The 23,945-nt window shown below is 39.9% G+C and overlaps 2 protein-coding genes across 3 annotated transcripts; both read left to right on the top strand.

Annotated features, from left to right (window-relative positions):
- Positions 1–888: 888 nt before the first annotated feature.
- On the top strand, positions 889–9,850 carry fscn2a (fascin actin-bundling protein 2a, retinal). The gene is made up of 5 exons (XM_004559434.3): positions 889–1,949; positions 5,289–5,445; positions 7,066–7,187; positions 7,268–7,435; positions 7,540–9,850. The coding sequence occupies exons 1-5, from the start codon at positions 1,127–1,129 to the stop codon at positions 7,743–7,745; spliced, it is 1,476 nt and encodes a 491-aa protein (XP_004559491.1). The 5' UTR covers positions 889–1,126; the 3' UTR covers positions 7,746–9,850.
- A 6,035-nt stretch (positions 9,851–15,885) lies between these two features.
- LOC101469204 (transmembrane protein 235) lies at positions 15,886–22,254 on the top strand. 2 transcript variants are annotated; one of them, XM_004559433.3, is made up of 5 exons: positions 15,886–16,263; positions 16,348–16,395; positions 17,295–17,372; positions 17,834–17,971; positions 20,930–22,254. In XM_004559433.3, exons 1-5 carry the CDS (start codon positions 16,212–16,214, stop codon positions 21,172–21,174), a joined length of 561 nt encoding a protein of 186 aa, XP_004559490.1. In that variant the 5' UTR covers positions 15,886–16,211; the 3' UTR covers positions 21,175–22,254. The 2 variants fall into 2 exon arrangements, with proteins under 2 accessions (XP_004559490.1, XP_004559489.1); XM_004559432.3 differs by having other exon boundaries at positions 15,886–16,395.
- The last annotated feature ends 1,691 nt before the right edge of the window (positions 22,255–23,945 follow it).

Genomic DNA, 23,945 nt, shown 5'->3' with positions numbered 1-23,945 from the left:
CGTGCCAGTATATTGAGCTGCGTCCTCTATTATTAATTGTCTGGCGGGATAACAGCGAAGGGTTCAGCAGGATCAAAAAGAAGAAGGTTAAAACACAGCCAATATGAGAGTGAAGAAAAAGGCAAATGTGCATTCAAATGTGTGATATTCAAATCCCTCTTGGGTGAGCTTACAGACTTTGACTCAGATATTTGAATTTGTGAAGGAAACAAAGGTTCCAAGAAAGTCTCTAGGGACCTGTGTGTAGCAAACTGTTGCTATAAAGATAACATTTACAACTTTACTTTCATTATAGTTCTCTAGGCATTGGGATTCTAAATTAGCCATATACATAAATGCTGGCCCATTGCAATGGAAAAGAGACGCTTCATGAGGAGAATGCTCCTCATAGATAAGTAGTGTTTTTAAAACTGTCAATGCAAAAGTTGCACTTTTAAAACCTGCTTAATCATTGAAAAAAATCTATTTGTAAGGGGACTCAAAGGAGAAGGAAAAAGTGGGGAACATCCAAAAGCACCTTTACTCTCTGGACATTTTGCAATTAGACTGAGGTTCGCCAGCAGATCAACGCTAGGATAATCATGGGACTGGATAGCGTGGCTACTAGTATATGGACCTAAACAAGGAGAGGTAAGAACCAATAGGAGTCAGGCTGACAAATGAGTGTGTCAATGTGAGTTACAGGGAAGCAAGACAAGAAGGAAAAGAAGGAGGAGATGGCAGAACAGGAGATACAGAAGAGAGGGGGAACGAAGCTGCGCAGACAACATGCTGGAGAAGAATAGGGAGGAGGGGTGGCTTGTGGTTGGTGCACTGGTTTGTGACGTCAGCAGCTTGTTGGATTGAGGAGCTGTGTCCTGCTGATTTTAATCCTAACTCATTAGGGAACCAAGAGCAAGTGCCTGAGCAAGCCCTCTGGGGAAACAGAGAAAGTGACAAGAGAAGCAAGGACTTCCATCAAGGGAGATAAGTGGAGCTACTTCACAGCTTGAGAGACAGAAGAGGAGAGAAATCAAGTATTTTACTTGTTACTGCTCAGTCTCATGCCTGAGTTTCTTCATTTCTCATTACTCTGTCTGTCCTAACCTTCTCCACACGCAATCTGTAACGTGCGTCCTGTCCAAGCATGTCTACAAACGGAATTAACAAAGCTTTGAAGCTGCAGTTTGGCCTCATCAACTATGAGAACCGCTACCTGACGGCTGAGGCTTTTGGATTCAAGGTAAACGCCTCGGCTACTAGCATGAAGAAGAAACAGATCTGGACCTTAGAGCAGGATGAGCAAGATGGGCAAGTAGTCTTCCTCCGCAGCCACCTGGGACGCTATCTGGCCTCTGATAAAGATGGTAAGATCATATGTGGGGCAGAGATGCGTGATCCTGAATGCCGTTTTCTTATCGTGCCCCAAGCTGACGGACGCTGGGCTCTGCAATCAGAACCTTTTCAACGTTACTTTGGAGGCTCGGCAGACTATTTGTCCTGCTTTGCCCAAATCATTGGGGAACAAGAGCTGTGGGCCGTCCATTTGGCTTTACATCCACAGGCCAGCCTTCTCAGTGTGGCACGTAAGCGCTATGCTCATCTCTCTGCTTCAGATGGAGAGATATCTGTGGACAGCAACATTCCCTGGGGAGTGGACTCCCTCGTCACCTTGGTATACCTCGATGGCAAGTACAGCCTGAAGACCTGTGACAGCCGTTTCCTCAGCAACGACGGCAAACTTGTGAAGGAGAATACCAATGCAACTAGCTTCACTCTAGAGCTAAAATCTGGCAAGCTGGCCTTTAAGGACTGTGACGGGAAATACCTGGCCCCGGTGGGACCCACAGGAACGTTGCGGTCAGGCCGATGCTCCAAGCCTGGAAAAGACGAGCTGTTCGATCTGGAAGAGAGTCATCCACAAGTAGTTTTTCAAGCTGCAAATAAAAGATTTGTTTCAGTCAAGCAAGGTAATTTGGATCCAATGCAGTGTAATACAAATAAGTATGTTCTTCGTGTCATTACAGCTCTGCTTTTTTAAATGATGAACGGAAGGCTATACTTACAGTATACTATTCTTAACTGAGTATCAGATTCAAAATCATTAAAGAGGGGATAGCTTTAATGAGCGACAGTCTGAGAGGGTAAACAATTCGATTTAAGCATTTGCAAAGACATAAAATCTTTAGGTAAACATTCATGCATTAATTGTAACAAGCAGACACCAAAAAGAGCATAAACATGTGAGATCAACAGCTAGAATAACTACACGCCAAAGGAAAGAACAAGTTCTATTTCTGATTATATGCAATAATATTTTTATCCAAGTACATTTGATTTCTGATAAGTAGTCTCTTTGCAGCATTATGCCTCTCTTTAAATCAGCAGGGACTTTGCAAAGTAATTCAAGAACTGAGCTATAATGGCTACGTTGATTGTTTTCTAGGTGTAGCTATTGGGGTTATCTGAGAGTTCAGCCAAAGCAAAACAGTTCAAACCAGCAGAATTGAGGTCATGACTTGTCTTCTGAGTATAACATTGCCTCTGTCTATGATAATGAACTTCACATGGTCTAGGTTTACAAAAAAAAACTTTTGCCTGGATGTTGGAATGGTTGATGGCAACTGTGAAGGCAGTTGCAGTAATGGGCTTTGTCATTTCCACTGTGTCCATTGAAGATTAAGTAGTGTGCAAATGACTCCAGGAGAGATCTGTGCCCCAGTGGTGTCAATTACCATCAATGGACTTTAAGCCTTACAGCTACACGCTCTTTACCTTTTACCTTTCTCCACATTATGTGGATCTATAGTTAACTACTGTGACAGTGAGGTGTTAGCAGCTATAGCCAGGCCTTAGCAGACAGCTCAAGCACATGATCTTCTTTCAGGTTGGTTGATGTGATCTGCTCTGCCCAGTAATATTATGCAGATGAAGCAGGACAAGGAGAAGATAGTTTTTTCTTCTTCCAAGTTTTTCTCAAGCTTTAAGAGTCAATTAAAACAATAATTCAAACAACTATCACTGTAGGACAACTCTGTTGTTAAATTACCTCTATAGTGAAAAGTGGGAAGGGGATTCTCAGACTAATGTTGGGCTGCAGACATTATGCAAGAATAATATTCTGCATTAAAAGAGATTACTATGAAGGAAATCTTTCAGCAATCTGACAGTTCATCTACATAACAGAAGGTTAAGACTAATTTTCGCCAGTACTGGTTTGCCTTGTGGCAGCTCCACGTTTCTTTAAGGAACAAGGCTCTGAAAGCTGCTTACTGGACCCTGCCGTGCAGATTTGCATTTCACCACTCAGGGAATTACAGCAAGCGAATGAACAGGAAGGGTGGAGGGGTGACTGAGGGGGATTAGGGTTGTAACGGGATTAAGAGAGAGGTTAAAGGATATTTCTGTGGCATCTAATTTGAACTACAGCAGACACAGTTCAGTTATACCTGTCTGTGTTACCACCAGAGTTTATGTGACATGCGGATTAGGGGCTGAAACAATAGACTCACTGCAAGTGAGGCGCCTGTGGTTAGAGAACAGGAGAAAAACAGGTCACGTGAGATGAGGTCATGAAATTTGTTTAAGAAAGCAAATGCTGGATATTGGCTGAATAGCTGCAGTGCCGGGAAACTGATTTCTTAGTCAAACCGTATTGAGACCTTAGGGTCTGAAAGACTGATAGATGGATTATATGGTTCACTGGTAGGGAAGAAAGGCAAAAGCATGCAACTTACCTTAGAAATTCAACAAATGCAAATCTTAAAAATTCTGCAGTGGCAGGGGTACCCGGACCTGGGATATAGAGTATGTTTGGGGAGTGTGAATGTGTGTACAGTGTCTATTTGTGTCTGTCTCCATGTCGGGTGAGTGCTGAGTATTTATTTATGTATATGGGGGTGGGCATGCACGTTTGCCTCTGCGTGCGCCTGTTCGTCTGTGTCTATATGTCAGCTTGGGTCTTAGACTCTACCTCTCTGGGAACATCTCAGGCTCTCCGAGGTATGGAGGCCTATCTCCCCTCACCACACTCCCTGCCAGTGGCTGATGCCCTCAGACGTTGGTGTGTTGGTGGTTCTTGGTGTCTGGGGCTGGGTGCTCATGTATGTGCCGACTCACTCCTGGTGGCCGATTGGCGGGGCCTGGCACCTGTGGCCCAGCTGGGCCCCTTCCGGAGGGTGGGGTGCCCTCAGGCCTCTGGGCCTGAGGCCCGGTCCTCTCTGGCACAGCTGGCTGCCGGCAGAGCCTGCAGGCACATCACTGCAACCCCCTCTGGCCTCTGCTCCGTGGCTACTGGGTGACCTCTCGTTTGGGGCTCTACATCTTTCTTGGCTGCTACCTCAAAGCACATTGTGCGCTGTCAATCTTGCATACTGCACAATAACATGTAATACTTAGTATGTACTGTTATCTACTGTTAGCTAGTTTATTGTGATGGTGTTGTATTTATTATGTTGCTCTTTTTTGTTTGTTTTCCCTTCTGTGTTTTCTTATCTCCATACAGGTGATCCAGGTGTTTTGTTTGTTTTTCTTTTTTTTTTCTTCCCCCCTTTCTCACCATCTCTTCTCCCCTCTATTTTTCTTTGTCTCTCTTTCTTTCATTCTTTCTCCCTGTCCTATCCCCCAGTCATGTCTGTCCCCTCTGTAACAACCGAAAATCAAATCAAATAAATACATAATTATAATAAAGGTCAATCAAATGGACCAATATGGCAAGGCCATGATGATCCAATTGGTAAAGGGAATCCGCTTGGCATGTTTCTTGGCCTGCAGACAACAATTCTGATGGCTAAAGATCCAAACGGGACAGGGAAAAAAATTAATTAAAAAAAATAATTCTGCAGTGTACCTATTACTCAAAACCAAAAGACTACAAGGCACATAAGATTCATACTTGAGACTTGTTGTGAGTGTAACATTTAGAATAGGGTAAATGCAAATGTAATATTCATTTTAGCACATATTATTCAACTTGTCCTGTTATCACACATACCTTGGTTAGCAGAGCTGATATATAACAGACTAGAGCAAGCTGGAGTCTTGAAGCAGATGGTAGCATGCACTGGAGTCAACAGCAACAGAAACACTTTTGTTGCTAAAACCTTTGGAGCAACTAAAACGATTGTGGATTACCGTTATGCACAAACAATCTGTTTGGCAATGCTATAGCTTGAGTATCTATCACTCAATAAAAAGCAAAGGGCATTCCGACCAGTAAACCATATAAACCAATAAAAAAAATGATAATAAAAAATCCATTTAACCAAGACACACTTATCAATGTTATCTCTTCCTCCCTTTATTACTAGGAGTGAGTATTTCAGCCAATCAGGACGTGGAGACAGACATGGAGACCTTTCAGATGGAGATAGATAAGGAAAGCAAAAAGTCTATGTTCAGAACCAATGGCGGATCCTACTGGACATTAGTGACTCATGGAGAGATCCAATCCACTGCCACAGAGGTGTAAGTAGCTATTAAAGCTGTGCAGGAGCTATGTATAACCTGTATACTAACGTGAAGAAACAATAAACAGTATCCATGTTACGCTAGACACGTCTTTGCACTGTGTGCTGCAGACATATCTACTGAAATTAGCATGCTAACTACACTGTTTCATCCAATTAAATCATAGCCTCACAGGCCACTGTGAGGTGCTATCGCTTCAAGTTTAACAAACTAGTCTATACATAAGATGGAACATGTGACTTGATATATACGCCTCTCAGTAATTTTAGAACATATGAAGTCTGATTAATGACAATCTGTTCTTTTTGAGTAGTATGGTGTGAAGTATGGCAAAATCAGTTTTATAGCACCTTAAAAGAAGCATTAGAGAGATACACAAAACTAGAAAATGTTACAACATACAATGCTACAAACATATACTGGACTGAAAATGTTTTTCAGTCCAGAATAAAACAAACTGTCCACATATAGAGAAAATTCAGGACTTGCACTACTCTGTTACTAGTACTCTGCTAAAAATCACACAAAGAATATTCTGGACAGAGTGAAAAAAAACCCCCTGATTATTCAGTCCAAAAAGACATACTATAACACTTGGGACAATGTCCTGTGGGGGGAGACAAAAGTAAAAAGTTTTGTCACAAATCCCCAATAATTGGGAAGACAAAAAAACAACACTACACCCAAACAGCAAAACATCATAGCCTGGGGCTGTTTTCCTGCTTCCGTGTCATGCAATCAATGTGTGAACAATAAATTCAAAATTTTACAAGAGAATGTCAGGATAACAAGTCCATGATCTGAAGATTAGAAAAGTGTTTGGTGAAAACAACAACAAAATAACTAAACCCAAGTGAAAAAGGCCTGAAGACGGGTATTCGATCAAAAAACTTCTGAATTACTGATGAAATGAAGCGTTGATATGTAGGTATCATCCAAAATATGCTATTGATTCAATTCAATTTTATTTATATAGAGACAAATCAGTACAATAGTTTCGTCAAGACGAAGGAATGTGGGAAGGAAAAACTCTTTTAACAAGAAAGTGGTTCTGCTGGAAGAAACCACTTTCTTGTTTCTCTGCTGTAACTGGCTGGGGTTGAGTGGAGGAAAAAAGGATACAGAAACACAGTTGTTGTGCAAGTCACAACTAAAGTGTGTTCTTCGAGTTACTAAATTCAAGAGTTCTCAAGTGTGCACTTTGTGTGTTTAAGAATTGAATTTAACTCTAAAATGTTACCATTCCTGATGAGTTGTTATTTTAATTAGATTGGGTTTGTTCACAATTGTAACTTAGTTGTAGACACAGGTTATCCTCCCACTGGTTTGGTTGTTAGTGCAGTTATTATTGGTATTATCAATCCAAACTGTTGCCTTTTATAAATCCTGACCAAGTGGTTTTTGTCCTTAAATCTAAGCACATGAAAATCACAGTTAACGGTGAAACTTAACTGCTCCAAGGAAGATTTGCCTCTAGTTGTGGAAAACACTCCAGTGTGTCATTTCAGAACTTCTTGTGGTTTTCAAAAGGCATTTCATAGGTAATCAATGTCGAAATCCTGGTAAGTCTATATCTCACGTCTGATTCTCCTTCTGCCTGTCTATGTCTTTACCCAGTGAGGTCAACACAATGTTTGATATTGAATGGAGGGGACAAAGAGTAGCGCTCAAAGCAAGCAATGGAAAGTACGTGTGTACAAAGAAGAACGGGCAGCTCTCCGCAGTCAGCGATACAGTGGGTACGTGCCTTTAAGCAAGATGCTGGAGAGTCAGCTGTGTCTGTTTGAAATTCCCACCACGTATTTATCCTTCGTTTCAGCTGATGATGAGTTGCTCCTGATGAAACTCATCAACCGCCCTATGCTGATCCTTCGTGGAGAAAATGGCTTTGTGTGTCACCACAAGAACTCCAACACTCTAGATGCGAATCGATCAGTCTACGACATCTTCACACTGATTTTCAACGACGGCGCCTACAATATAAAAAGTCAGTGTGTCCACAACATATTACATTTTAATGAGTACACTTGCATTTTGTTGCCATGTAATAGCTATTAATTGTATTATTAATGGATGTGTATTCTTCTGTAGGTGTGAATGGAAAGTTCTGGTATGTCTCTAGCAGTGGCCTGGTGTGCTCAGATGGAGAAAAGTCAGAGAATTTTTTCCTTGAGTTCCTGGAGCATGGACGTGTCGCTATCAAGGGCTCCAATGACAAGTACCTTCGTGGAGACCAGGGAGGCACACTTATGTGTGATGGCAAATCTGTCGATGCATCTTCTCTCTGGGAGTACTGATTCCCTTCAATGTGGGTCTTCAGTGATGGCCTATAATGCAAGGGCAGGATGTGCTTTTACCAGGTCATATGAAGCAGACTGACTGGAAAATATTTTCCTGCCTTTTTTGTTTTGTTTTGTTTTCCTTTTTTTTTTTTTTGGCTTGATTTTTTTCTTTTGAAATTGGGAAGAAGTGAACACTTTAGAAAGATATGTTTCTTTGATGTTTTGTCTTTCAAAAATGCCAACATCAAACGACACATACTGTGTGAAAAATGTGTCATTTTTTGTAATTTCACAAATGGGGAGACAAGAGATGTTATCACGGTTCTTTCAGTCAGGCTTTGTTCAATATGCAACCTTATATCTTTGAGGACAGCCATACCAACCGGTCACAACACAGGGTGTTACTGCCAAGAATGTAAGCACCTCTCACTGTTTGCTGTTACTTTGACAGATTTTCTGCTTAACCTACCCAGAGAGTTTGTTAATAGATAGCAACAAAAATCATCTTCTGTTGAAGCTGAAGTTTAATAGGTTACATCTCCAAAAGTAAAAAAAAAAAAAAACACAGATAGTGACAAGTCAGTGTCATTATCCCTGGATCCTTAGGCTTAATTAAAAAAAAACATTTACCTATGTATAGAAACACATTTGGTTTGGTTTATGTACAGTGCTATACAGCTAGCATTGTCCATGTTTATGAAAGCCTGACTTGTAAAACCTCTCGGCATTTGCGTAGAGCTTTTAAATGATTTCGAGTTAGGCTCTGACTTTAACACATTCAACAAGAATAGTTCATTGATTGAATCATTCTAATGAAAGGTGATGCACCACTGACTTTAAAAACAGCACATAGTTGGTACCACTATCGCTTTCATTTGTCTTAATGAAACATTTATTGACTTTATTTTTAAAAAATGATAGACCTTAAAATAAGTGGACAGGCTGAAAATGGAAATGCAAAGAACACCAAAACCAGGCTCACTGCAAACATTGAGACATATACAATATGTGCTACACAAAGAAGAAGTTCAGACATCTTTAGGAATAAAGAATGTCGGCAGAAAAATTATTTATGATTTATTCACATCAGGGAATAGTGAGAAAGAAGTCGGAGGAGATTTAAAGTATCGGATGTATCTTTCTAATGTATCTGATGTAAACTCAGAAGTGCTTCTCTGGTGATCTGCCTAAGGGCCTTAATCTACACTGCACTGTATATCCAGTTATGTCCTGTTTTCATGTTGAGAGGCTGGTAGCCACATAAGAAAATATAATGGATTTTGACAACAGATGTTTTTGAAAAACACTGCAAAGATTGATTTCCAGGATGCTTGTTTTCCATCCATTTGCTCAAACTTAGATGAGAATATTTAATCATCTAGAGTAAAGGTGCATGCACTTTGCTTGCCTAGTGGTTGCTGGTTAGACCCAGCTCCTGCAAACTCCTTCAGAAATCTTTATAGTTGTTGGAAAACATGTTGTTCCACCTTTGCGTCCAGTCATTGTGTATAGAAAGGCCAGCAACACCCCACTGAAACCGATTGATCTTCTTAATTAACTTTGGATACAACAGCAAGTTAGTACGTTTAATAAATCAGTAGAATCTTCCTAAAACCTACCTACCCGGTGCTGCTTATGAAGCACTAATAATTGGCTTGAAGTTGACCCTTAGCTGCAAAATCCTTTTCTTTTTTTGGGAAACTCTTCATATTATGACTAAAATCTCTCACAGGACTCACTAAAATGATTACAACAAATCGCTAAGGGTACAAGCTGCCCAGAGTTAATTAGAACAGATGTTGTTGTGCACTAAAGAGGACAACCAAAAAATGTAAACAATTAATTCTGTAGATTTTTGTTGGATATTTCCCAGAAGGTAATAAAATCTACCATAGTTTCAGCAGAATGTCTAAACGAGTGGTTTTGTGTTGTGTGCAATCTGGATTAGTTTTAGTTATAAAAAAGTTTGGTTACCTATACATCCTGTAACAGCTCTATAGAGAACCTCTGGCCATATTTTAGAATGTATCTAATATATGTATATATAGACATCGTTTTACGATCTTTGCTTTATGATGATGATTTTTGACAAATGTTGACAATAAAAACTTATAATATCACTGTTGTCTTTGAGATTTACGGCTGTGGGTCAGGCTTAGAGGACGTGTGTGAAATTTTTGTGAGCTGATCATCGGTTGGCGTAGAGCTCCTGAGTCCTAATCCTAATGGTAAAAATCTGCCACATCATTGTAATGTATCAGAAGCCAACATTATGCCATCTGACTTTTATGACTACTAATTCATTGTGCGGGGAACTCCAACAAAGAAGTGTGGTGAGCTGTGATTAAAACGTGAAATGACTTCAGTTTAACATTTACCATCAGTGATGATTTCAGATCTGCTTCCAGTAGCATGAAGTAGAGGGATAACCAGTGCCGCTGGCACTGTCAATATTTGTTACATCTGGAAGCCCAGATGTTGCAGTGATGCCAGCTGCCTGTGTCTGATTGTTAGGGCTAAATAATATTTCAGCAAATATTACTTTCAAATGAAAAGCGTTACAGTTTAAATACAGTTGTATTAAGTTTGCTAATTGCTATACTTAATTTACGTGCAATATCTCCTTGATCCTGCCGTAATAAGTCATTTTTCTAATAAGAAGAGGATTTTCCCATTCACCACACTGGATGGCACTGTGTACCTCACTTAGTCCTTTCTATGCAGCAATAATCAGTGAAAATACCATATCCTGCTGCAACAAGCACAAACACCTGGTAGTAAAACAGCACTCTGACATGACCTTCATTAATCATTTTAAGAAACACGGGTTTTAGAGTGGGCTCAGCTGGCATTTACAGATCATTCTCAAGAAAAAGGCGTGTTTTCGCCACAGCCACATTTTCAGGTCACTAGTTGCCATCCTTCTGTCATCTCTTAGCGATTTCAAATATTTATGGTCCACAGCAAAATAATTTTTTCCTGAGAATTTCAGTTCTCTCCTGGTCTGACTCGAGGAAGAAAATTGCACAGACAGAAACGGCACCGAGAAACACACAAAGGCAAACACACATACAGCCGCATCTCTACAAAGCATATTAACTGTGCACTGTGTCTGACATTTCAGTGAAAGTGCCAAAGATCTCTGAAAGCATTTGCAAGGAAAATTTTAAGTAACACTGAAACTAAAAGAAAGGCTTTCACAACAATTGTGTTTGTTCTAGATGCGTGTCGGTGTTCTGGAGGAAAGAAACGGCAACACTACGGTAAACTTATTTGTGCTAGATTACCACGCGCTTGGCTTGCTTCTTTTTTTAATTAGATCTGCTAGAGTATCTCAAAAGTATACACCTTAGACAAGAAAACAAAGTGGTCGTTTTAAGCAGATGGTCAAGACTCTCTAAGCCTTTATGCAAATGAAGTTTAAAGAAAGTTCAGCTAATTCCTTGGATTGGCAGCAGCTTTCCAGTAGAACACACACAACACGCAAATACACACAGTGGCTTTAGGGCAGACACGCTGTGCAGCTGAATGTCTTTTTGTTTCTTTGAATTGGATGTCATCTTGGAGGGGAAGAGGTCAGAGATGACCGGTGTTGAGGGTTTAAATGTGAGGGTTACAAATTCAGACACACAGATTCAGTAAAAGGACTAGATGTTACAATCCCTGACAATGCATGGCTTTAAATGGAGAAAATCTTGAGGGATGGCTGTTATGAAGAAAAGCAGCCCAGAAACATTACCAGCGGCACATATCGTTATCGTTGTGTGCCTCAACTTTTGTTCTTTTACCAAAACTAATCTGCCATTTTTCCTTGGCTAGGTTTAGGGATTAGAGATCTGATAAAAATTATTATACTGAAATTTGGGACACATCGTCAGTAGTGGACCTTGGATTCATTGTGTGTTTCGGCCATTTGTCACTGGACACCCTCATCCAAGGAGGCCCTCCCAGGGTTGATCAGGCCCTGGAGTGTGTCACTGGTTTATGTTAAAATTGTTATTTCTCTTCTTCTTTCTGCTGTTTAGTTTTCTACAGTTTATTCTATCTATTCACTGCAACTGAGAAATACTTACCTCTTTAACATTTATGGAGCCTCATTTCTTCAAAGGGACAGAAAAGGTGATAGAGAGAAGTAAGACAAGTAAGTAAGATAAGATAGGAGAGAGCAGAGAGGAGAGCCGAAAGGGGGGCGCCCGATCTGGCTTCCCACACCTCCCCATCGGATCGGGCTGTACGAATGTGTACAGTGTACAAATGTATTCTTAATGGACCAGTTTCACTTTCTATAACATTGTTGCTTGCAGTGCAAAGTTACGAGATAACAGTTGCTTGTCATAATAATCCACCATGAAGCAAAACACAGTTTATCCGTCATTATGAATGGACCGATTTCACTTTTGCTATAAAGCCATAAAACAAAGACATTCTATAAGCATCTTAGAGCCAGTAAGCCCAACTCCAATCAATGGAAAAGCTTCAAAGAGGAAAAGGTGGAAAGGAGCCCTGTGACCTTAAGCTGAAAGGCTGACAGAGGCAAGCTAAATAAAAGACAGTTTTAACACAGACCCTACAAAAACTAGACCGAGCAAATTTAAGGCAAAGACAAGAAACAAACACATAAACTATTGGATATTCATTTAAATAAATAAAAATGTCATTAAAACCAGAATCAATGCTATTTAGCCTGAAACAGAAAAAGCTGAGCGTCAGATTATTGGATTATTAGGATACCAGAAACTGAAAACAACTTGAAGAACTGAGAAGGATAAGAGTGACAACAACCTTAAATTGAGAGTGGTAAACACAAAAGACCTGGCAGGGTCAGTTCTCAGAACAACAAGAGAGACAGACAAGATCTAAGGCAGAGAAAGAGGCAGAGGGCATATTGGTTTATTTGTGAAGAGAGAAGAAACTGGACAGGAGAAAGAGGTGCTTCTCTTATTAAAAACAAGGAGGTGTGAATTTTTCTGCTTACCTTTTGAAGCTCTGTTGCTACATTACACTGCCCTCGAAGTCTTTACAGTCGATTACATGTGGTTTAGTCAATTTCACAAACGCTGTTTTTATGAATCTGTAAAGACAGATTAGCAATAGCAGGCTTAAAATATGCACGACAGCAGCCCAAAATCATTCGACTGGGCATCTGTGATTTTCTGTTGGGTTGTATCAAAGCTTATATAGCAAGGCATGCATACCAAAATAAAAGCTAGGAACAATTTCTGCAAGTTGAAAATGAAACACAGTTGTCCACAGTTGTGAAATGGAATGGAGTACATCAGGAAAAGAGCATAAAGAATATTTGAAATGGTTGTTATAAAAGTGAAAACATGATTTGCTCTTACTCTGCACTCAACACAGAGCAATTTTTGTTCTTCTGGATGAAAATACTTCAGTCATTTAGTAGTGGTGTTGTACTACTTAACCCTTGTATGGTGTTCGGGTCTGTGAGACCCGTGTTCAGTTTTTTTCAAAAGAAAAATTAAACAATTAATTATTTTTTCACGTGTAAATGTGTTGTGTCTTTCCACTCACTCCACTTGATTATAACTGATTTATTTATAACATTTTATATAAAAGAAAAACGAGAAGCACATTAATTCATAAATGTGATCTAACAAAGGTAAAGGGAAAAAATTAACCATGTTTGCTGTTCATATGTCTTGTAATTGGGATGAAGTAAACATCTGTTGAGTAATTTAACATAAAATTGTTTGATAGTGTTAGTTTGGAAAGCCAAAACTCTAGCGGGTCCACCAGACCCATGAACACTGGCTGTGTAACAAAAATACGAACACCACACAAGGGTTAAATGAAGCATGAAGAGTTTCACCTAGAATATTCTGTCGGTGGATGTTTGTTCATTTTAAAACAAAAGTTTTTTTTTTTTTTCAAATTAAAACTCTTAATAGCTTCTCGAAATAAGTGCTTGCAGAGGTTTTGAGCAAATAACTGACAAGTCTCCAGAATAAGAGGCCAACCTGTGCGCGACTGTGTCAACCGCTGCTCAAGACTCCTTCAAATGATTGCATAATTACTGAGTCTCAGGAACTCTGACACATCATGACATTTCATTCCCGCTTTTCACCCAGGATGGCATTTGCATTATTCTCAGGAAAAGAACTAAAAAAGTTATCTTAGGTTTACAGGTGCACATGAGGTCTCTGTGTTCTGTTTGTTTGGAAATGCATTTGTAAAGTACTTTAGCAAAATATCTTCAACCCAGTACAAAGCATGTGCAGAGCAGCCCTGCTTGAACAGTGCGTGCAGCGTGCCTGGACTTGGAAGTTTTAAGAGATGCCAGGGATCAAAGTTGACTTATTGATCAGTTCTGGAGTAAGGCTAGGCTACAAGTATGGACAACCTTTTTTTTTTTTATTCCACCCAGTAAAGACTCAGACATTGTGCAAAAAAGTGGTGCAGCAAATAAAAACAATAGTTAAAAGAAGAAGGGAACAAAAGTCAATAAATCAGGTTAAACACAAACTAGTTGGAATGTCAATTAATTGGAATTTCACTTTTAAAAAATATATTTATATTTAAGACAAATTAGCTCATTAGGAGTGTTCTCCAACAAAAACCCATCCTATAACAGAAATGACAATATTTCTCTAATTAAAGTCCACCCACTCAATAATAATCGTGATGAGTGAAAAATCTATTAAAGATAGATTTGGCGTGTCGCAGAGAGCTCAGCTGCCTTAAACACAATTGATGTATTAGTTTTTTAATAAAGACGCTGACATTGATTTTTATTTGTGGCTCACGCAGAAATTTGTCTGTGTGCTCTGGGCTAAACGCATAACTAAAATTTATTCTGTTTCACTGCATAGTGTTTTTTTATTGAGATGTACCCTTCTGACTCCCCTACGTGTTGGAGTTGGTGCATTCAAGGAGACACAGCTGAAAACCAGTTAAACTACAAAGAGGCCGGACAAGGTTCGATGTCTTTGAAAACTGCACTGATTAAGATTTATTTCCCAGCTCACACAAATCTATCTTTCCCTTAACTGCCTGGGTGTAAATGCAAAAACTAAAGATTTTAAACCAATTTCCAAAATTGAGAAAAACATGCCATATGAGTACTTCTACCTTTCCTTAGCTGTTCTAACTAAAGACAAGGGAGTATTCAATGTGACTAATAATCTTAGAATTAATAGGATGAAAGTCCTTGTTAGAAAAGTGCCTTTTTAAAAAAATGCCGTCCACAGCCTCCCTTAAGCCATAAGAACAGACTTCACATTTCAGTCTTCTTAATTAGAGAGTAGATTTTTTTTTTTTTTTTAAAGAAGCAGTTTGCTTGGATCACTTATTAACCATGAAACACTATTACCCTGAAGTGTGCAATTACACTCGACCGGGTCATTAGAAAGTGTATATGTTACACCACTATTTGGATGACATGAGACTGCAGCCGTGGGTGTGCAATGAGCACGAAAAGCAAGAGCAAAGAAGTCTGATTTTCTTTTGTTTTCTGGTGGAAAACGGGGGAAATCCAGCAGACAACAAGAGAATTTCCCGGTGAGATAGCCCAACATAAAGCAATAAAGCTACACGGGGATTGCCTCAAAACATCCTGCAGTGGCCAAGTCGGAGTCCAAACCTCACTCCAATTAAGAACAGTGGCAGGACTTGAAAATTGCCTTTTATTCACCATCCCCAGTGCAAGCTGACAGCTCCAGAGCAGTTTTACAAGGACGAATGGGGTGAAATGCTTGTCCAAACCCTCTAGCTGCAGTGAATTCAAACTTTGAAGTGGTGAATAGCATGTTTACATAATTTTGTTTTACAGCTGTACTTAATTTGTATCATGTCATTAAGTTGTGAAGACGTTACATTAATTCATTTTCTTTGTCTCACTGAAAAAAAGCTTAATCACCTACCTTCTAGACCTTTTTTCCTACTTAAACTCACGTGTGTGTCACGTGGTTTTTTTTTTTCGACACATCTATTGTTGCTCCAGCTATTCAAACAGCCTTTATTTGTTTATTAAATCGTTAATTTCTATTAATATTTTTGTCCTGTCTTTATTATATTACATGTATCTATATTAATCAAAATATAATTGCAAAATGTTACCGATCGACGTTCCACGGATGTAGTTTTATTTTGGAGATCGTCACCGGAAGTGCGTTGTTATATTCCCGCATTTTGACAATTTAAATTGATCGTGGAGCACTTACAGCCACCATGCACACGCCCGGGATCCCTACCTGTTATGCGATGGCACTGACAAAAAATATTTTTTCGTCTAATTTGTCTCGCTTTGCATTTTTTGTTTGACATTGCCGAGCCGGATTTCTTTTATTAATTTGTTTATTTTGCTCTAGAACTATATTTGTGGATGGGGAGCTGGCACTTTGCGGAGAAGGATTTAGCTGGAGCGCTTTTACGCATCTGAAATATTGGCGTGTCGTTGAAGATCCCATTTTACAACAATAAAGAAAGGAAAAATCTTCCCGTTGACGAGAAACTGTGCTTTATATGGGCTGCACGATGAAGTACGGACCGGTGGTTCTATCGGCTGGGCTTACAGGTTTGCTCAGTTTTTGCTTCCTCGCCGTAGCGATTGGGACTGATTATTGGTACATAATTGATGTGAACAAACCCAACTACACAGGTTCAGATGACCTGAGTTCCCATTCTGGACTGTGGAGAATTATTGAAGGTATGTCAGTTTAACTTCATCTTTAATGAGCTGTTATTGGGGTCTTTACAGCTGTGCGACTTGTTAAAAATCAGCCATCATATTCGCATAACTTTTGACCTGCGTCTCACAGAGGTAATTTTGAGAAGCCTCCTCAAAAAATTATAAAAGTTCATTCTGATTTGTGCAGATTTCAAATTGGCACACTAATAAATCCCTTGATTTCACTCTAGTTGGTTACATGCAGTGCTGCAGAGGTTTAACATTGTCTTTAGTTTCTGATGGATCAACAGCAGTCCCTCATTTAATCCTCATTGGTCTAATCTTAGGTGAACTTGATGCACGGAGAAGCTGATATCCCAGTGCCTTTATATTGGAAATGAGAAGCATGGGGATATTCTAAATGACGGACTACTCAAAGTCTTGCAACATTACCTTGAATCCACAGAAATTCAATTCTCATGCAGTGAAATGAAGCCTGAAATGTTCTAATTGTGGAATACAGTTTGGGTAGGAAAATGGCTTTTAACAGTAGCAACTTTTACCCCACACATACCAGTTTCTGCAGCCACCTGCAGGAGAACACACAGGAGACCAAGGAGAGCTTGTGAAGGATGGTTTTGGCACAGCTGCAATATAATGTGCTTCCAGCTTGAGGTCCCAAATGTGTTCTATTTGTTTCGGGCGGCACCCACAGTTCATGCAATAAATGCCAAGTAATGATCCAACATGAAACTAATCAGGCAGTGCTCACCTGGAGATTCCCTAGCAAAAAGGGAAACTATTATTTATTTTCTAATATTGTCTACTATTCCCACACTTAATACCACATTTTTTCACATCTAAGAGCAATTTTGCAAAGTCCCCAGGGCTCTGCCACTGGTCCTGTCATGTGTAACCTTTTCATTTGACATTTTCAGGAGCAAACTGGAGTTCAGTCACCCCCTCTTTCACAGCAAATATGTCCAACCTGACAGAGGCAGAAAGGCACCTTGTCGGTGAGTGGGTTCCTTGATCAAGTGATGCATTTTAAAATGGTAATGGTAGCCACACGGGAGTATGTTCTTGGCAGTAAGGATTAGAGGTCTGATTGGAAGCCCAAAACATCTGCATTTGCAAGATATGCTATGCAATTAATCACATCCTGCAAATTAACATGACGAGATTGGGGGTTTTTTTCCCTCCAAGTGTGCTTTTGTAACTGCGCTTACTAGATAAAATCAGTTTTGTTAGGGTTTTCAGGAACACTTCCTGCTTGCAACGTTGACAAATAAAATGCAGTAATAAACTGTCCACTGTGGGAGAAGAACTCAATGGAGTCTCTGCTAGTTGATTTCAGTACTGACAATGGGAACAAAAAATCAGCAGGACCCTGGATGATGGGAGTCAATTGGAAAATCGCTGATTTAAAAAAAAATATATATATATTTATATTTTTTTCAAATGTGTGTGTTTGCAGGCTTGCACAAAGTAGTGGTCATTTTGTTGCCTCTCAGCCTCGTCCTCCTGGTGTTTGGCTGGATCTTTGGACTTGTCAGCTCATTGGCCTCCAGTCCAAAGTTGCTGGCTGCGTCAGCATCCTACTTTCTCCTCTGCAGTAAGTCCCCACAGAATTCCCTTTGTTTTCTTTTTCTGAGCCCGGATTCACACCGTGTGCTCTTGCTTGTTTATGTCGGCGTGCAAGACTCACAGCAAACGTGAAAACGCACGTGGGCGACACATCGTGGTCTTACAGGTACGTTGCGCGTGCATCTAAGAGACCCTGAGAAGCGCGTTTTCAGCTGTTCTCTCTCACATCGGATTTGGTTGTGAGTAGAGGCTCCAGTAGTATCTAATTTCAGCCTTTATAGACATAAACTGTGTGCTTGAGCTGGCCGATGGCCAATGAGAAAACGGTGATTATAGTTATGTAAATATTTTATCTTGAAGAAGACGAATCGGCAGCAACGTATTAAATATCTCTGTGCGGACATTAAAAATCCCATTCAGCTTAATTGAGTTGAGTTAGGTAATGATCTTTTCACACAGACTGTTATTAGAGTGGTGAAGATGGGGATTTAATGGTGAAAATAAGGATCCGAGGCACAGAGCACTTTTGGACTGCTGTGAGCAGCACTTCTCTCTCCTTTCGGTCTGTTCCTTAGATTTTGTGAATAAACGATAAACAGCGTGACTATCTCCATTCAGATGCAGACATAATGGCACAGTGAGAGGTGGTATGACGGCATCATTTGAGGCGCCACGTGCTAAAAGAACATATTCACTGAGCTCTACCATGTTGAAGTGTTTGGTGGGAATAAAACTAGTATGTCCAACCCAACTTAATCGGGTGCTAAATGCTCTTTAACTCGACATCCCTGACAGTGAAGTCTGGCATGTCGAATTGAACCCACCCGAGAATAGTACGAGTAATTGTTTGGTGGATTGATAGCTAGTGAGTCCTGTTTCTTGTCCGCTCTATCCAGACAGCACATCTCTACAACTCCCAGTTGCAAGAGCATTAATTATAACTTTGGGCGGCGTACCGACTTGATTCTCCTAACACAGTTTGTAAAGGTGGGGGGGGGTGATGTGTGAAAACAGCTTCAGTGTTTCCCTGTCACATTTGCATTAAATTAATCAGAATTGCAAGCTGGTTCCTGGTGAGCATGAACATAATTTTAGAAACCATACCACCAAACATTCTCAGCATGGAGACTGACGTAATTGATTGCAGCATGGAGGCTGATTGTTGATCACAATGAAGTGGCTCAAATTTACTGAAGAGCTTGTCATTGATTGAAAGATGCAGTCAGACTTCCTCCTGGAATTACCAGTGGGCACTTTCTGATGTCATTTTCCATCTGTCCTTTTTTGCAGGAATTGGTTGCGATAAATTCTATTACGCAGAAAGTTGCTCTTATTAAGAGTCAAATCAGAAACGCTCTCCTAAAAATGTAAGTGCAAATGTGTCATAATCACGCACAAATCACACGTGCTCTGCTTTTTTTTTTTTTTTCCCCTCCTCCTTTAAATGGCAGTGGAAGGGCCTGCTTTTGTCATCAATACTGTAACACAAATGGGGTTTTTTGGGGTTTTTTTTTTTTTTTTTTTTTTTTTTTTTTTTCCCCCCTCTAGTGAAGGGTTCAGCTGTTGAGCAGCTGCCATAAATATCCATCAAAGAATCCATTTGATTAGGTCTGAACTCAAGTGGAATGAGATTGAATCTCTATTTGGTTGAAATTGAGGGTAAATGCGCAAATCTGTGACAGACATAGGACTTATTATACAGTGTGCCATCTCTGCTGACATGCTCAACCTCCAGTGTCACATAGAAACAGAGATAATTTAATGCTTTCTATCGAATGTCCTGTCCACGTGTGTACTCCAGGAGACCCGCAAGCACTAAGCTCTGCCACTTTCAAAACCACTGATCATATAAAAGAAAAGAAAGCGGGCATAATGGATGTCTGTGTTATTGTGCTTTCTCCCCTTATGCGGTGCATTCGCAGTAACTACGTATTTTAAGTTTGATATTTTGGTGAAGGTCTTCGTAATCCCACTCGCACCACATACTGCAGCACTGATGAATCTCTTTGGATTTTTCGGCGGGGGGCAACCTGCTATAAATATGAGCTATAGCAAAGCTGACATTTCTATCTCGGGAAATATGTAATAATGTCCTTCTTTAGCTGTTCAGCTCAAGGTTTAAAAAATAAAAAATACATTCACTTCATTCACATGGTGGTATTTTAATTAGTATTGCTTTGTCAAGTAAGCTCAACAGATGTTTAGTAAATTCCTAGCGTGGCATCAGCGGTGTAACAGCATGAGTCTCACATAAAGTGTTGCACAGATAATGTACTGTACTTGGGAAATGCACACACTTTCTTTTTGCTGATGTGCAAATTAACCACAGTACATGCAAAGGAAGACCACAGCTGTGACTCTTTATTTGTTTTGGGGTTTTTTCTTCTGCATTTAAATCATCAGTAATTAACTAGATTTAATTGCAATTGACGACTGCTCAGACTGGTTTTTCCTCCCTATGAGTCTGACTAAAGGTCGACCTGAATTGCTTATTTAATGGCTCAATGTTTTGAGGTTGACGTTTAATGATGTTATTCTTGTCGGCTCGCCTTTGTGGCAATTGTTATGTGGGACATTTCATCTGTCCGTTTGGGAACACAAGAAATCAAAAAATATTAGAAGCACACTTAAGGCCAGACTAAATTTGGAGCCGCCTTTGTGGGCACGTTTCCTGAGACTGATTTGAATTGGCCGGCGCTTTAAATTGGTACACGTGAGCGCGTTTATGTCTATATTATCTTAAACAGTCTACTGAGCAAAGCATGCGTTGGGGGAAGTATTATTTGCTCATCAATGTGTCATTACTGTAATGACCTAACTGTAAAAGCCGATTAAGTGTGATGCATAAAGGTGATCATAGTGCTCAAGCGCTTTGTAATTTTCTTTCCCACTGATAGATCTGTTTCTCTGTTGCAGCTAAAAAGGGAATGTGTTAAAGTCTAATAAGGCCTTTGAGTTGATGAGCTGTCTGTCTGTGCTTCATCAGGTCTTTTCACCTTGTCTGGGGTTAGCGTCTACATCAAATACTCCAATCAGGCCATGGAGGAGTTCCAGCGAACTGTGCCCCCAGAGAATCTCGTCTATGTGAACGTGTCGTTTGGCTGGTCATTAGCCACAGCCTGGCTCTCCTACAGCCTGGAGGTGGCAACAGGCCTGCTGCTCATGCTGGCTGCCAGAATAACACAAATGAAGGGACATTATGACTCTGGTGTAGCCATTGCCATGTTATAGAGTCGCACATTCTGGTTTCTGAGTGAAACTACAGAAATCTTCAATTTTTATCGACTTGATTTTATTTATTTGACTAAAACAGTTGGTCACACAGGCCAGGGGCCAAGAAGATAAACCATTCTGCAAGCTGGCTTTACAAAACTGCAACTGTAGATACAGAAGCTCTTGAACATCTGCTTCATCATTGTTTTCAGAGGCTAGCTGTGACATACTGTCCTTGTAGACCGTGATGTTGTAGAGTAAATCAAACCCAGACATGAAAACTAAGCTTACTCTTCCGAGTAGTTACTGTAAAGATTGGCAGTTTTATTTTCTTATTTATTTTTTTTAAATGTGTTCACATGTTTCAGGCTCGGTGCTGTATAATTTGGTAAGTTAAAGCTTTAAGCAAAGGACCAGTTATATTTTATGGTTTAATTGGTTTGATGCATGCTCGATAAGACTTGAGAGGACTCGAATATGGTTTAGTGTATTTAAGCATGTGTGCATCAGTAATGTTAAGTACTTCATTCAAGTGGAAACGCTGCTGATTCTGCAAAAGTAAACCACCAGGCATTAAAAAGCCACCCGGGAGACTAGACGGTATCAGACTGTAGTTTCTATCCTTTCTAATACTTTATAAAAGAATTACTGCTACACCGTTTCTCCAAATGCCAGGGGAAATTTGCATTGCACAGCTTTTTAAAACCTCCAAAGAAATGATGCAGACGTCAAGTCATTTGGTGCTGAGAGTTTGACTACAGCAACATCTAAATGTTAGTTTGTGCGTCTGTGTGAAACACTTCTGTAGCTAACCCACCAGTCCTTACATTAATCATGGAAATGAGGTTAAAGATAAATGCACTCCTGGGGCAACTGCAAGTTATTTTCAGCAGTAAAGAATATGTGCATGTGTCGCTGCCTGCTTTACTGTCGCCAATGACTCAATATTGTGAGATTCTGTCTGTTCTGGAAAGACTTTTCTCTGTAATTCAAATAAAGTGAACACTGTGAAAAACACAACATTAAGCATTTGCTGTAAGACTTTATGATGTCGTCGTCTTCCTCTTTTTTTTTTTTTTCTTTTTTTTTTTTTAAAAAGCATTCATAACAGACCTTATGTTTTCATAACTGAGCAGCTGTGGCAGAAAAGCCAGATTGATGTTTCATATAACTTGCAAACAGAATTAAAAAGGAGAATATTACCTGTGATTTGAATAAAATTTCACAAATGTGTGACGATTTGTGACAGTTTGATTATTTAAAGCCGCAACTGTTGTTGTGAGGAAATTTGATCACTTTCTTGTGCGGAGTAAATCACAACTGAACACCAGTAGGGCCAAAGAAAACTGTAAGTAACACAGTAGAGGCTCCTTATGGCTTCATCTGGAGCAGGGATGAAGGGCACCCCTCAGCCTGAGTATGTCATCTGTCAGGAGTTGGTGGAGCCAAGCTGATCTTGGAAAAAAACTTCCATCCTGAATGAAATGTGGCCTGTTTCTAAAGAGTGCTCATGCTCAACCAGAACCAGCAAGACTGCTTGCTGGACTCTGCTTTGTTAGACTCTTTTGCAATGGGTTATTTCAAAGGAAAGAAATACAGTGTAATCAAAACTATTGTTGGCATGTCAGGTGGCATAAAGGCGACATGATTATAGGTGAGCTTTAAAATCTTGACTTTCCTGTTAGTGTACCTTCAAAAAAAGCACAATAAACATCTATATATGCCAAATCGTTCACCACTATAGTTTAAATATAATTAATGCTGTCCATCTTTGCTGAGGACACACTCTCCAAAAAAGTTCAAAATCTTCTCAAGCATTTTACGTCTTTCTTTTTTTTTTTTTTTTTTTTTTTTTTTTTTGTCTTGAAGTTACTAGAATGTGGGCATCTGGTTTCTTTTGGTAGAGTCTGTGAATATAAATGAAGCCCCCAGACAGAAAAGGAAGAGTGTGGGGAGAGGGAAAAAAAACTACTGGATATAGAGATGGCCTCAGAGGAATTCAGAGATGCCTGAACAATATGCTGCAACGCTGCTGTCCATAAAAGATGCATTCATTCATATGCAAAGCATCCTTGCAGAGTCAAATCTCTGTGTAATTGGTTATGATTATATAACACAGACTCAGGATAGTTAGTACTTTACTAACATTTACTTTGATAATTGCTGGAACAGCAGAAATAATACACTGCTCAAAAAAGAAATAAAGGACGATTATGCAAACACATCAGATCTCACTAGACAAAAAAAAATCATTCTGGATATCAATACTGATATGTATCATCTGGAGCCACGAGTACTGTGTTAGCAACAAAAGGATACCACTGACTTTGATGTAAAATGATTATTCTCAACCTACACAGGGCTAAATGCAAAGACATCCCAAAAAAGTAGAAAAAATAGATGCACCAAGCTCGCAACTCAAAATGGTACTCAGTAGTTTGTGTGGCCCCCATGTGCCGGACAATGAGTCCTAATGAGACAACGGATGGTGCCCTGGGAGAGGGGTGGTCTCCTCCAAAATCTGGACCAGGGCATCACTGAGCTCCTGCACTGTTTGAGGTACCACCTGGCAGCGTCGGATGGACTGAAGCATAATGTCCAAAGTTGTTATATTGGATTTAGTTCAGGTGAGCGTGGAGGCCGGTCAAGGGTATCAATTCCTTCATCCTTAAGGAACTGCCGCATGAGGCCAGGAAGAACTAAGGACCCACTGCACCAACGCAGGGCCTGATAATACGTTTAAGGATTTCATTCTGGTACCTAATGGAGGTCAAGGTGCCTCGCCAGAC

Source organism: Maylandia zebra, linkage group LG4 (genome assembly GCF_041146795.1).
Source record: "Maylandia zebra isolate NMK-2024a linkage group LG4, Mzebra_GT3a, whole genome shotgun sequence".
Classification (NCBI taxonomy): Eukaryota; Metazoa; Chordata; class Actinopteri; order Cichliformes; family Cichlidae; genus Maylandia; species Maylandia zebra.
This window is presented reverse-complemented; position numbering and strand designations above follow the sequence as displayed.